Raw genomic sequence first — 15,729 nt, forward strand, 5'->3', positions numbered from 1 at the left:
CAAAATGCAAATAACACCTAGAATTTTTATTTTTAATTTTTAAATAGTAGAATTGTAATTGTAGTATTAATATTAATACATTAATAATAATAGGAATGATGGAATAATGACAGTATTAGTAACAGAGCCAATAACAACAACTGTAGTAGCAGTTGTCGAGCAGGAACACTGGGGAAGCAAGTGGTCCATAACCGCAGATCCAGTCTCTGCAGCTCCGAAGGCAGAAATACCTGCTGAAAGCGACAGAAGGAGAGAGGAGAGAAACGAGAAAGGACAAAACTACGGGAGAGAGAAGATGTCGAGTTAGTAACATGCAGTAATGGGATAACAATGCATAAAGATAGAGAGGGAGAGAAGGAGAGAGGAAAGAGGTGTGTCATGGGAAGTGTCTAGGCCTATAGCAGTATAACTAGGGGATGGTTCAGGGCTCACCCAAGCCAGCCCTAACTATAAGCTTTATCAAAGAGGAAAGTCTTAAGCCTCCTCTTAAATGTGGAGATGGTGTCTGCCTCCTGAACCCACATTGGGATGTGATTCCTCAGGAGAGGAGCTTGATAACTGAAGGCTCTGGCTCTACTTTTGGAGACTCTAGGAACCACAAGTAACCCTGCATTCTGGGAGCGCAGTGTTCTAGTCGGGTAATAGGGTATTGTGAGATCTTTAAGATACGATGGTGCCTGACCATTAAGAGCTTTGTAGGTGAGGAAAAGGATTTTAAATTCTATTCTGGATTTTACAGGGAGCCAGTGCAGAGAAGCTAATATTGGAGAAATATGATCTCTTTTCCTAGTTCTTGTCAGTACACGTGCCGCAGCATTCTGGATCAACTGCAGAGTCTTAAGGGACTTATTCGGGCAGCCGGATAATACGGAATTGCAGTAGTCCAACCTAGAAGTAACAAATGCATTCACTTATTTTTCATTTTGAGACAGGCTGTGTCTGATTTTTGCAATGTTACATAGGTGTAAAAAGGCAGTCCTTGAAGTTTGTTTCATGTGGGAGTTAAAGGATAAATCCTGATCAAAGATAACTCAGAGGTTCCTTACGGTGCTGCTGGAGGCCAGGGCAATGCCATCTAGAGTAACTATATCTTTAGATAATGTGTCTCAGAGGTGTTTGTGGCCAAGTACAATAACTTCAGTTTTGTCTGAGTTTAACATCAGAAAATTGCAAGTCATCCAGGTTTTTATGTCCTTAAGGCATGCTTGAAGTTTAGCTAACTGGTTAGTTTTATCTGGCTTGATCGATAGATATAATTGAGTATCATCTGCATAACAATGAAAGTTTATGGAGTGTTTCCTAATAATATTGCCTAGAGGAAGCATATATAAGGTGAATAGAATCGGTCCAAGCACAGAACCTTGTGAAACTCTGTGACTAACTTTGGCATGCATTGAGGGTTCACCATTAATATTTACAAACTGAGAACGATCTGATAGATAGGATTTAAACCGGCTTAGGTTCCTGTATTGCCAATTACATGTTCCAGTCTCTGTAATAGGATGTGATGGTCAATGGTGTCGAAAGCAGCACTAAGATCTAACAAGACAAGTACAGAGACAAGTCCATTGTCTGATGCAATTAAAAGGTCATTTGTAATTTTCACCAGTGCTGTCTCTGTGCTATGATGCACTCTAAATGACTGAAAATCGTCAAAAAAAATGTTGCTCTGTAGAAAATCACACAACTGAATGACAACTGCTTTCTCAAGGATCTTAGAAAGAAAGGAAAGGTTAGATATAGGTCTATAGTTGGCTAAAACCCCTGGATCAAGAGTGGGCTTTTTAAGAAGCGGTTTAATTACAGCTACTTTAAAGGATTGTGGTACATAGCCTGTTAATAAAGACAGATTGATCATATCCAGTAAAGAAGTGCTAACTAAGGGTAAAACATCTTTAAGCAGCCTAGTTGGAATGGGGTCTAAGAGACAGGTTGATGGCTTAGATTAATTAATTGTCGAAGTCAGCTGAAGAAGGTGCGCTGACAGGCGCAAAGCAGCCAAAACACACATCAGGCTCTACAGCTTTAACACAGTTTCACTTTCTTACAAGGTCATTTGTAACTCATTAGAAGAAAACTGTACAGTAAAGTCAAACCACATTGGGTCACATCTGCTCGCTACTTCACACGTCCCTCGTAACCTGGATGTTCTCTGGAGTCCTGTAGAGTTTTTAGGTAGTAATACATGCTTCCTCGACGGACGCTCTACTCCCATACCAGTTAAGACATTAGACCATTTAATACCGTGTCACTATCTAACCCCAGTAACATTATGGAAGCTGCAAGGACATTGCATCTTTATGTCCCACTGTTAGATCTTATTAGACTTTCTTAGAGGCTAATATGCGACATATTACAACTGAACTGTACCGTGAACTAAAGTGAAATCATATACCTAATGCTAAACACGCATTAAAGCAATGTTGGTGTAAGGACGGGTCGCCGTTAGCCTAAATAGTATTACTATTAGACTCATGCTAAGCTAATTATAATAATACATTGAAATTTGTCTGAGTCATGCACAAACTTACCTCTGCCTGTTCTCTTTCTCCCAGGGTGTTCGGGCAAAAGAATTCCCCAGAGGCTCGCACACCGACTATTAGTTCAGGGAGGGTAACAACAAGCAGGAAGTGGGTAGAGGGGAGTTTACACACCCAAATATAAACCTAATAAATACCAATAAATATCATATGTAATAAATAAATACATTCATACATACAGTACAACTGAACTCCCCTCAACCCACTTCCTGCTTGTTGTTACCCTCCTGGAACTATTAATAGACATGCAACTATTATATGTCGATATATTATATGGCATTAAATTTCTCTAATTACAGCCCGTGTTGTCCAATTAAGCTATCATAGGCCCATGTTGTTAGCATTAAATGTGGTGTCTAATATAGCATAATTTGGTAGTAATGGTAGACTAGCGTCTAACTGTAGCATATTTTGGATCTGATATGGTAGGCTCTTGTATTTGATTTAATAAGACTATGATCCTGTAAAATGGTGTCTTTGTATAGTATATTTTGGGTCTAATAAGGCATTATATGCGGTTTCTAACTACATCATAATTTAGGTGTATGGTGTCTAGGGTATAACTGTGTTTGTTTACTGTCTAATATGATACAAAGTACGGCTTATTACGTCTTATTAGTGTACCTTAGAATAAAGGGCGACCAATATTTCTACGTCCACTGGATTAAAATGGAGGCTCTGCTTTTAATCAACCATGGTGAACAGTAGTATCGAAGCTCCATTGATGATGGCTTTTTTCATTTATCAAGCATGAGCTTGACTCAGAGTCAACATACTGAGAGTTGATTGAACTGACTCAGGTCAGCTGTTCTGGAACCAAAAACTCAGAGTTTCCCATCTCAGAGTTCATCAACTCAGAGCTCAGAGTCAGGCTCAGAGTTTGTTAAACCTGCTTTCTGAAACAGGGCTCTAATTCTAACCCTTAATGCTTGTGTTACCTCGGACGCCATCTTATGGTGAAGAAATGGATTACACTCTAGAATCAGTAGGCCTATTGTGTTTTTACATCAAGCTTGTTGTAAACTGTAAGTTGGAAAACAATATGTGATGAAAATCTATGGCACAGGAGTCAAGGTGGATGGGACATTCTAGTCTTTTATTCTGCAATGGGACAGCAGTCAGTTCAGTAAGATGGGTGGATTGGCACAGTTTACTCCTGCCACAGCATGAAAATCCTACTCTGCTGCAGGTTACTATATTGACTAGAACAACTCTTTACATTGTGATGGTATATATATATATATATATATATATATATATATATATATATATATATATCGTAAACTTGCGTTCAGACTATACAAAGCCTAAAACTCACTTTCTAACTGCTTTCTGCAGCTGCATCATGATCCTGCTCACTCAGAAATATTAAAATATAATCTCCAATATCATCGAGTTTCATATGATACCAGTAATCATCGCTCTAGATTTAAAACTTAACCCACTACAGCCTCTGAAAGACAGTAATGTCTGCCGAGGACGCCTGCATCCTAGTGGTGTTTAAATGGGCCTCTGCTGCCACCCTCTGGAATGTTACAGTAACAACAAACAAAAAACAAACAAGTAGATCATTCCTTAATTAATGTGGTCTGCCCTTCTTCTTTACTCATTGGATGATTACAGTTCAGATTTATTGACTGTAAAATCCACAAGGTGGAGATCAAAAACCATCACCTGGTGGCATTTTAAGCACCTGGGAAACTGAGATGAATTGTGAGCCCTGTGGCTTTCCATAGTTTTGTCACGCCCCTTGGTGTCTCAGACAGACACACAAGGCAGTCTCTATACATATCATATATATACATATATCATTTAAATTATACTTACTCTGTGAAATTATTTTCTGTGCAAAATCTTCTGTAATGCTACACAATGTCTGTGCAAGTATTCTGTGCAATTATCCATCACATATATCTGTATAAATGACAGGTGTATATAATCTTTATAGCTCTTATTTTCTATTCTCTATTTCTATTTTGTTTTTATTTTATGTATATTTTTTTATCATCTTTTTTCCTTTACGTGTTAAATCTTGAGCTGCTGTAACAAGCGAATTTCCCCGGTGTGGGATCAATGATCAATATCTTATTTGATGGGACTATGTTCACATGATAGCTGGAGTCAAGAGCTCTCTAAAACAGCTGGTCCTATGTCTGTAGCCTCTTTTGTTGCTGGATTAAAGACCTTCAAACATGTGCCAAGGTCAAGGTTCAAAGGTGAGTACCTCAAAGCAGGAGCCATGAAGAATCTTCATACTGACATATCTTACTCTCCAGGTCGTGACCTTTCCAACGATGTATCTGGTTTAGCTCCAATATATAAAATGAAGCTTTTTGTTTGTTTCTTTTTTCTTTGTGACCAAAATGAGTCACCTTCAGCGATTATTGTACAGTATTGCTGACAATCTATGGAATCAGTACTACAGTCTTAGAGGAAGGCCTGAAGTTTTGGGTTATGCCTGAAAAAACCATCTCGTTCTCATTCACAGGTCGTCAAATAATGAGACATGCATAGGCTACTATTTACACAACCCTGGCGATTTTTTTGTATCTATGATTCTTGGTTTTGGGATTTTAGTCAGCATGACATAGCCCATTCAATCAGAATCAGTTTTATTGGCCAACATACATACAAAGAATGTGTCTTGGCATTTGCTCCCAAAAAACGCAACACAGAACAATAAAAATTAACAAAAGTATGGCAATAATTATAATAAATATAGCCGTGAGTGGCAATTACAGGGTTCAAGCCAACACAGAACGTTAGAAGTTTAAAGCTTTTGATCTGGCCCTGGTCAAATGTGACAGATGTGACAAAAGCAGTGAAATTTCCCTTTTTTCCATTTTCACAATTAGAATGAAGAAAACAAACACTTATGCGTGTGTTATGCCACGCACATTTTTTGCATTTGTAGCGCTCCCTAGCGGTTGATTTAAATGAATCTTTCAGCATATGTTTCAGGTACTTTATGTGGACATATCCTGTAAGTTTCGTGACGTTTGGACCAACAGTTGTAGACTTTGGTCTATTTATGTGCTGAGCCACGCCCCTTTTTAAGTTCATTGGTCAATATCTTGAAAACTAAATAAGATATCAACAAGCTTTATACAACTTTTGATAAGCTTCGTCCAATGATGATCCAACGAAAATTTGATTCCACAGAAGAGGAGCTTGATAACTGAAGGCTCTGGCTCCCATTCTACTTTTGGAGACTCTAGGAACCACATGTAACCCTGCATTCTGGGAGCGCAGTGTTCTATAGTGTAGGGTAGGTGTTCTAGGTAATAGGGTATTATGAGCTCTTTAAAATATGATGGTGTCTGACCATTAAGAGCTTTGCAGGTGAGGAGAAGGATTTTAATTTCCATTGTGGACTTTACAGGGAGCCAGTGCAGAGAAGCTAATATTGGAGAAATATGATATTTTCCTAGTTCTTGTCAGTACACGTGCCGCAGCATTCTGGATCAACTTGAGAGTCTTAAGGAAGTACTTTAGAAACAGTCTCTCCATTACATAGAAAAGGTTTCAGTCGTAGTCATCTGGACACTGTTTTCAGAATCAAGACGTTTCGGCTCCCATCCGGAAGTCATTCTCAATTGTGGAAAAGGTCTGAGAACGGGCTATGATGGAAACAAAGGAAGGTCAGTTTCAGGTGAAACTAGGCAGGGTAAACAGCAGACACTCAGGAAGACTCTTCCCTGAGGGCAGGGCCTAAGCAACACAGAGTAGCTTAAATTTCAGAGTTTTCAGACCATTTTATATATATACCTTTTTTATTTTTTATTTTACAAACAAACTAAGGGAACAGCCATGGGGTCACCCATCTCCCTTATTGTAGCTACATGTACATGGAATAGTTTGAACAGACTGCCCTGAGCCCCTACCCCATCTGACAACTGGTACCAGTACATGGACGACACTTTCAACAAACCGTGCTGCTTAAGTAAGACAGCTTCATCCAACACATCATCAACCCACACATCAGGTTCACAAGAGAACAGGAAGAGGACGGTACACCGGCGTTTTTAGACACTTGTGTTTTCATGTGTAGGCTGATAGGAACATAAAGACCACATACAACATCAAAGATCAGTGGTAAGGAACCTCCTATACAGAGCACAAATCTTATCAGTGAGGAGGAGGATGGTGAGATGGAGGTGCAGCAGGACCCGTGGTGGCACTCCAGGCCAACGGGTACAGTCCATTCACATCGACGCCAAAGTCCATCTTCAAACAATGACAGAGGTTACGATCTCTGCATCACGTGGCCAAAACTCTATACTCTATAACTCTATAGTTACTTGAGGACTAAGCCAACAACCCCATTTGCTGTTGAAGACTAGAGATGTGGTTGAAAGATCCATAAAAAAGTGGACCTTGAGTTAAGTTTATTCTCTCAAACCCTGTGTTCTTGTTGTCAAATAGATAGTTTCAGCACCACATTTTTACATTTTCCCCCAGTTGTTTTGATTGTTTAATTAAAGGGAAATATAATCCCAACAAAACAATACATAAAGTATTTGTAAATGAGAATGTGAACCCCAACGGAAAAGTACAGTATGTTGATCATTTAGATTCTTTTATTAGTATCAGCAATAAATGTATTTCTTCACTACAAAGTACATTTTTCGGCCTAATGTAACTTGATGCACAGTGCACCGTATATTGAAGTCTCACGTTTAATGACAGATGATGACAAAATATAATCAAGTGATAGCACATGATTTCCTTCTCTTACTGAGGGGAAACATACAACTTTTTCATACAACTTTATGTGGACATTATATGGTAAGCAAAAAACTGCTTAAACATTGCAAACATGTGCTGGAAATGACTAATGCTAACACCAGGGTTGTGGTCGAATAGTCTTTTTTGCTTAGGAAGGTTCCTAACTGAGTGAAATGACCCAGAAGTATTTAAGGGGCAGTCATGATAAGAGCTGGTCGAATTCTCTAAATGCAAAGGAAAGCTGCTTCAATGCTTCTTTTTTTATCACCTTTAGCATAGGATACACTGGACCATCCTTTACAAAAGGAAAGGAGATAATGCCGTGCCACAATTTCTGGCTGCAACATTTAAAGCAACGCACCATTCGGCCATTCACGAAAAGCAGACTTGCAGCAGAGAGAGAGGGAGTGTCTGAATATGGACAGAATGTGTGGACGTGATTAAAAAAAACTTTCTTTGATCATAAAGAAGTGTATGAACTACACTGCTGACTGGAGTCTTTGTTAACATTAAACAGACACGTTATATACGCTCATCTCCTCTATAAAACGTCTGTATCTTCTCTTCACTGCGCTGCATTATTATAAACTATGATGAACTGGTCATGGGTCACATCTCTCACCCACGTCCAGGCGCTGTCTCTCCCTCTTCATCTCCTTGCAGTTCTCATGCATTAGTTCTGTGTTGTTGACTGTGTAGTTGCTGTGGCTGCTTTGACATACAATACGTTGTTCAAGTTTGCTGTCTGTTATCAAATTGTTGTTAATAACTATTAGATATAAGTTATGCTGGCCATTCAAATTAATACAAAAAACATGAATATCGTGTGCCATTTAATATGACATCATTATATAGACTGATTTTCTCTCAGCACCCCCAACTGTGACTGACTTCCAGCATCCCTGCCTGTATTCCTTTTTTTATTTCCATTCCAACCTTGTTAATGATGTAATATTTTTCATGTTTATATTGCCTGCATGAAACAATATGGTAAGAACGCACAGGATGAAATAAGATGCGCTTTTTGTAGTCCATCTTCAGAACATTGTAGTTTCACCATGGCAGACCCACATCAATAACATCCACCGTCACATAATTATGTCGCCTAGTATAAGTGCAGTCGGATTCTCTTTGCACCGCGGTTGTCTTAGGAATTCTCCTCACATCAAAGTGTTTAGGAAAAGACATAGGAGGGACTTTTCGACCGCAGTCCAGGCTTAGCAATTATCACTATACAGAAAAACTATAAACAAATAAAATGTTCAAATCAAAGTACATAAATTCAAAATCTGTACAACTAGGTTATCAAAGTTGATGTTAAAAGTATCAACCTCGTGGGACATAAGTCACATGGAATGATCTTAGTCAATGGCCTGAAAAAACAAAAAAACAAACAAACAAGATATTTCTTATGTTCTTATTCTTTGTTTGTTTGATGGAGGTAAGTTCCAAAATACATCTCAGTGAGTATAATTACTAACAAAGTTACCCATAGACTGTTTCTTTCATACTCCTATCACATTTCTATTCATCATACATTCTATTGTTCTATGATAGTGACTTTCACAAACCATAGAATAATAAACTCAAAGACAACATTAAATTGTCATTAGGGGGTGCACGAGTTGAGAACGAGCAAAACACCACTACAGAAACCTGGGTTCAGCTCTGGGTTATGGTAGCAATACTTCTGGTTTGGTTGTGCATTCCAATAAACACAACTGGCATTGTAAGTGGGTTGGAAGAGGGTGAGGGATCATCTCACTTTTTGCGTAACTAGCCATTCCTACTGGTAGGTCGAGGTGCCTGTATAGTGGGGTGTAGTATCTGAGGTGGGAGGGTGGGTGCAGGGGTCCCTTATGGCCTCCCAGTGAATGACCTTGCTGGCAAGTGAAAAGAAGTGGATCGTAGCACCATCTGCATCAGAGAAGGCAAAACTTCTATCAAGGCAAGGCAACCTCTAAAGTATTTGTGGATAAGAAAATGTTTTGTGTTGCACAGCAACAGCAAGGACATAGATTATTCTGAATGGCAACACTATAAAAACAAGGTCTATAGAGGATTGCACAATTCATTTTGCTTAATCATTGACACAGAAGTTTGAGTACAAACATGAGACACATTGACATTCAAATGCGTTAGAACTATCTAAGAAACTCATAAAAAACATTCAGTCACTGTTCTGCAAAATTGCTCACTTCACTTTATGCTGCTTATTGAATTTTTGGCAAGCACAGCTCACAGAATATTTCAGCTCCACTATTCTTCAAACAGCACCACACTTATGTGTCTGACAAGTGGATCTCCAATTCGTCAGTCTGTGGAAGGTCATTGTCACCTAGCAATTCTGTTTCAGGCACTGACAGGTCCTCATTTTGGTCTAGCTCTTCGTGGGACGCCCTGTCAGCCAAGTCCTCATCATTGGTCTTGGAGTCCTCATTTAGCAAAGCTGCTCGCTCTGTGACAGAAGTGTTGGAAGGGGCAGTGGTGACATAGCCTGTAGATGTGGATCCACTGCCACTATGGTGAGAACCAGCTTTGGTAACCATCTGTGGTGGGTGGTGCATCTGCTGGTGGGGCATGTGCATGGGTATTTGCATGGGGTAAAAGTTCGGCAGATATGGGTAAGCTGGCATGGGGTGATATCCATTGACAGGGATGTAGAGCTGCTGGGGCACCATTGGCCGATGCATTTGACCCTTCATGGACATGAACTGGGGTTGATGGAATGGCAAGCTCTTTTTAGGGCTGGTGTAGCGCAATGCATTCACTGTGCTCATGCTAATGTTGCTAACAGGACTGGTGCTGAGAGAGCTGGTCTGGGTAGTGTTGCTGGTGCCAGAAGTCTGAGCAGAGCTATAGTTGGAAAGGCTCTCCCAGGAGCGCAGACGTGTATGGATGTCCTTGAAGCGAGGCCTTCTTGCTGGGAATTCACTCCAACACTCCAGCATAAGGGTGTAAATCCAGGCTGGGCAGTCATCTGGACAAGGCAGTAGCTGGTGGCTGCGCACCATCTCGATCACGTCCTGGTTGGAGTAGCCACAGTACGGCTGCAGACCGTAACTGAAAGTCTCCCACAGCAAGACACCATAAGACCAGATGTCAGAGTCGGTGGAGAACTTGCCATACATAATAGCTTCTGGGGACATCCAACGAATGGGGAAAGGGCTTGTGCCCATGAGATTGTAGTAATCAGCAGAGTAGACATCTCTGAACAGGCCCAGATCCAGGATCTTGATGCTGAGTTTGTCAAAGACCAGAATGTTTCGGGCAGCAAGGTCTTTATGGACTACTTGCTGGCTGGAAAGGTACTCCATTCCAGCAGCAATCTGGGTGATAACATGAAGGAAATCAGCCTGCTCCAGTGTGGATTTGACTGTCTTATCATCATCTGAGCTGCCAACATCTGAGTTGGGGGAGCGCATCACCAAAAACTCATGCAGATCACCAAGGCTGGAGTAGGTGAATATCATGCTCATTGGCAGCTCTTTGGTGACCACACCCAGCAAACAAACAATATTTTGGTGCTGTAGATGAAAGCGGAGCATGGCTTCGTGGCAAAATTCCTCACAGAGAGTGGCATCAACTTTGTCCTTCAATGTCTTGATGGCCACCACCTGAGTCTGCTCACCAGGTACGGTGCCATACAGGTGGCCCTTGTAAACCTTGCCAAACCGATCCTCGCCAAGCTCCTCCATAAACCGTACTGCTGACATGTTAATCTCCCGCAGCTTGGCCTGCAGCCACAAAGCAATAAATACAAATATATGTCATCAAAGTGTATGGCCAACAATAAAACCTAATGTAATGCTTCAGCACTCAAATGCAACAGTTCTTAATTTAGGTGTACGGAGGTCACTTTATTTTTATTAGTAGGTGTTCAGACCAAAACCAGAACTGCATAAAAAAGGCTTCTGCTCTTTTGGGGGTATGCTGCTTCAGGTATCGACGAGATGATGAAATAAGATCCAAGGATTTGAGTTTGAGCAATAGATCCATGAGTTTGCACAGTGGTACGGAGCCCGGGTGGTGACATGGACGTAATTTTTTAAGGCACACATGCTTTAGTAAGTCGTTTTAGCGCTGGCGATGCTGTCCTCCTGCCCAAGAGCATTTCAGTGCTCAGTTAGTGCCTGGCCGGATAATTACACATTCTTAACTTAATATACACAAGAAGGCTACTCGTGCACCTTGCTTTCTGAAGTGGAGCTACGGCCTGACACTAACCATGTGAGTCTTACTAAAGCGCGCAAGTGCTTTACTAAAGCGCATGTGTGACTAATAAAACATAAAAATCATCAAAAAATTATGACCATGTCACCTCCTGGGTGTGGTTTATAATACTATGAAAACTTTTTTTTTTTTTACAACTTTGGAACAGTAGAATCATCCCATTTGTGTTATAAAGTAATACACCCTGAATGTGTGCAAGCATGTATTTGTTAACCAAGAGCAAGGGGTTTACCTTATACTTTGTAGTAATGTAAGGCTAAGTTAAGTTGACACCTGCATTATTATATAATCTTGAAGCCCAATCTTGTTGAGGGGCCCTGAGTTTAAATCTAATTTAATAGACTTTATTATTTCAACTCATCTTGTACTGACATGGTACAAATTCCTCATTGAATTTGTGCTTAATTGCTTACTAAGCACAATTGATTAAAATGAATGAGGGGGCTGCTTTTCCTAATGCAGTGCTAATGTTGGTCTGAACATGGCCATACATCAGAAGGAATAAATTAAATTCCCCTACATCAATGAGCCTCTGTACTGTGTGTGTGTGTATCACCTGGTGTTTTTGCTGACTGAGGAGAGACAGCTCCATGTCCTGGCTAGGTGAGCTGCTGAGCTGGCAGCGAGGTGGTGTGTCAGTCGATGCCTTTTGCTTATTGCGACACATGCAAACCAGAAAGAAGAGGCAAGCAATGACCAATGGGATGGCAATTGCAGGGATTAAAATGAACAGGATCTCCTTCCTGGGGTTGTCTGGAGACTCTGGAGATAGTAAGATAATAGACATAGTAGCAAGTTAAGTTCTCTGATTTGTAATGTATTCATTGTAACAGTGTTCATTTGATATTTCTTTGAAGACATTATCTGTGGTATTAACATATATACAACACTCATCCTGATTTTATGTTCTACAGAGTTCTTCAACTGAGGTTTTAGTGGCACATCAGCAGCGCCGCCGCTCCCACCACGCGCATCACGCACTGTGCGTAGGGCACCAAGTGCTGAGGGGGCACCAAAAATAGCCTAATGAAATTTTTTTTTTTAAATGCCAGTATTATTATAGTACTATAGAAATATTAGGCACATTTTAGCCATGTATATGTAACAAAAAAGGGGGAACAAGAAAGATATTTAATAATTGCTCTAGTCTAGTCCCCCCCCCGTGCCGGATGGTCTGTTCCGGTTGTTCGCGCGGGCGAATAATAAATGAATTATGCTTAGGCTATGGCTAGCAGCGGCACTGCACATCAGCTTACTGTAACAGTCAACTGATAATACCATCACCATGGATAATCCACGTTAAAAGACAAATCCACCCTCATGGTGCAAGAATAAAATCCTAATCAGTTACAGCTGGTGTGGCCTCAGTGGAACAATATGTTCTGTCTCCTGAAAAGCAAATCAAAGAATTAACAGAAAAACTACTGAGGGCCCAATGAGACTTAAAGATCTTAGAACAAAAAGTGAAACAAAGAAACAAACTGTATTTCCACACTGCTGAAACTGTGAAGGAAAAGTTATTTGTCATTACAGATATACACTATAACTGACAATGAGCTTAAAGCAGCAGTCAGACACAATATAAGAAAGGACAAAGATGCCCTGAGGAACCTACACAGTTTACAGTAGTAATACATTTCTACACTCCCCAGTCATATGACTTTATCATAAGTCATATAGTAGGGCAAAAGATAATAGGTATAGATAATTAATTAAATTAACATGCATCGATAAGGGCAATTAATGAAAATTCAACAATTCATTAATAACAAATAGTCGGTTCATGGTGACTCCTAAAACTGTGAATGCTGACAGCTGAAATTATTTTGAAAGCATTTCTGGAAATGTGAAATTAATTGCCTGAAAAATCTGACAGCTCAAATGCATTGACTGCACCGCTGAAAAACCTAGAAGCTGGAATGTAAAACTGTCAGAATTGGGAGTTGGAAAAGTCAAATAGAAACATTAATGTCCTTAAAGAGCAAGTTGTAACATTTGAATATCCAGCCTTGTCCACGGCCTCCCAGTTAAGTCCTGTTACCATCTAGGGCTTTTATTTTGAAAAATCCAGCCGTGTCTGTGTCCACCCCTAATCCCATGTTAATCTGAGGTCTTTTATTTTGAAAACCCAGTCTTGTCCGCAGCCCCCCAGTAAGCTCCTGTTACCATCTGGGGGCTTTTATTTTGAAAATTTGGCTTCCACCAGAGCGCCCATTGTGAGTTCCTGTTACCTGGCTAGGACTCAGTATGTGTGTGTGTCCCTACAATGATGAGAAGAAAAACTAGATTCAGATTCAGATTCAAGAACTTTGTGCAAGCACAACAAAATTACAATTGCGTCAGCAGCAATAGTACAGTAAAGGTGCGGTGGCAGCACATCAATCTTATCAGGCTGAGGAGATGTCTGAGTTCAATAATGTCACAGCTTTTGAGAAAAAGCTCTTTTTCAGTCTATTTGTGCGTGAGTGAATTGATTTGAAGCACCTGCTTGAAGGGAGGAGCTTAAACAGATGGTGTCCAGGTTGTGGTATGTTTTATGATGTTCTTAGCCCTCCTCACACAGCGGGTGCTGTGAAGATGTTCCAGTGATGGCAGTTCCATGCCAACAATGTCCTGTGCTGTTTTCACAATATGCTGGAGGGATTTTTTGTCAGCTTTAGTGCAGCTGCTATACCAGGCTGCCATACAGTTTGTTAGAATGCTCTCTGTGGTGCATCTGTAAAAGTTGACAAGCAACTTTTGGGGGAGGTTGGCTCTCCTTAGCCTCCACAGAAAATAGAGGCGTTGTTGCGCCTTAGCCACCACTGCTGAGGTGTTCTCAGCCCAGGAGAGGTCCTCTGTGATGGTGACCTGAGGAACCTGAGGCTGGGGACTCTCTCCATGGCCTCTGTGTTGATATGGACAGGACTATGTGGGATCTTTTTGGTAGTCCTGACATCCATGATAATCTCCTTGGTCTCTTTGGTGTTTAAGACCAGATTGTTGTTGGCGCACCACGTTGTCAGGTTCTGAACCTTCTCCCTTTGTCGCAACATCAATCCAGAGAAATCCCAGTTATAAAAGTCAGCACATTTGTGTTTTTGCCTAAGACTGTGAGAGGTAAAATATCATGACGGTCAATGAGACAACGGAAGGGCTCTCTCGGTGCTTTGAGGCAGAAAATTCAAAAACTGTCAGTCCTGTTTCTTAAATAATGCCATGAGCAGAAACAAGACATATTTGCCTACTAATTGATGTGGTAATTGTGTATGAGAAGTGAAAATTGTGGAAGTTACAAGGGATAAAGTACAAAAATTCTGAAAAAGCAGAAAGGTGGATCAGTAAGTGACATCACAGGTCATGTGACGTGAAGCAGCGCAATATACACCCATTATAAACTCAGAAAAGGACTGAAAAAAGCATAGAACTTAAACTGTGATCATTCAAATTCGGCCTCTGAGGAACTTCCAGGACTGATACACCTGCTACCTATCTGTTGCTGCTCACCCGCTCTCCATCTACAATCAACACCTGACAGTATATCTACCCGGCTCTTCTCACCAGTCTTCGCCAGATCATCTGTTTACCTTAGTGGTATTACGCCTTGGCTCCTGACTTGCTCTCTCTGCTCCCCCTCAGCCTGCTGTTTCTTCCTCCGCCTGCCTGCTCTCCCCAGCCTCTTGTTGGCCCGCTGACTGCACCCGGTCTACCAGCTCCCAGCTCCTCCCTCCACACTCCTGGTTCCTCAGTGTATTTCCTAAATAAACTGAACCTATTACTTCACTTCCACTGTCCTAGTCATGCTTTTGGGTCCAGCCACGGTATACCATAACATGGTGTATATCCTGATACTAATATTAAAAGTACTATGTAAGTATTCACATTTACCATCTTCCTCTGACGTCACGCTTAAACTCAAATGCTGTTATCAAGGATAATGTAGCTACTACTTCTTCTTCTAATACTACTACAGCCTATACTACTTAATTTAAACCAATCTCAGTCAGCTTTCTCCATTCCAGCAACTACTGAGATACTGGTTGCTATAGAGAGGTGATGTCCCTCCCCTTCTGGTGTCCCCCATGGGACCTTATTTCGAAAAAATATGTACAGTAGTCAATGGTGAGAGAAAAATAACTTTTTGATCCCATTTGAGTTGTGCCATGAATTACACGACATTTGTCAATTTAAAAGAAAATTTTGCATGTCAAGAAAGTCGCACTTTGTCGTAGGTTTGTCATAGTACCAT

The 15,729-nt window shown here is 40.7% G+C and overlaps 1 protein-coding gene across 2 annotated transcripts in view; it reads right to left on the reverse strand.

The window, feature by feature from the left end:
* Positions 1–6,294: 6,294 nt before the first annotated feature.
* ror2 (receptor tyrosine kinase-like orphan receptor 2) overlaps positions 6,295–15,729 on the reverse strand; it is a 79,106-nt gene continuing 69,671 nt past the window's right edge. For both annotated transcript variants that reach the window (XM_044173361.1, XM_044173360.1), the window contains 2 exons: positions 12,058–12,263; positions 6,295–11,005 (listed from right to left, as the gene is read on the reverse strand). In XM_044173361.1, the coding sequence (XP_044029296.1) occupies positions 9,551–11,005; positions 12,058–12,263 (1,661 nt within the window). In that variant the 3' untranslated portion in view covers positions 6,295–9,550. The remainder of the gene's footprint in view (positions 11,006–12,057; positions 12,264–15,729) is intronic.

The sequence above is a fragment of the Siniperca chuatsi genome, linkage group LG18, assembly GCF_020085105.1.
Source record: "Siniperca chuatsi isolate FFG_IHB_CAS linkage group LG18, ASM2008510v1, whole genome shotgun sequence".
NCBI classification, from domain to species: Eukaryota; Metazoa; Chordata; class Actinopteri; order Centrarchiformes; family Sinipercidae; genus Siniperca; species Siniperca chuatsi.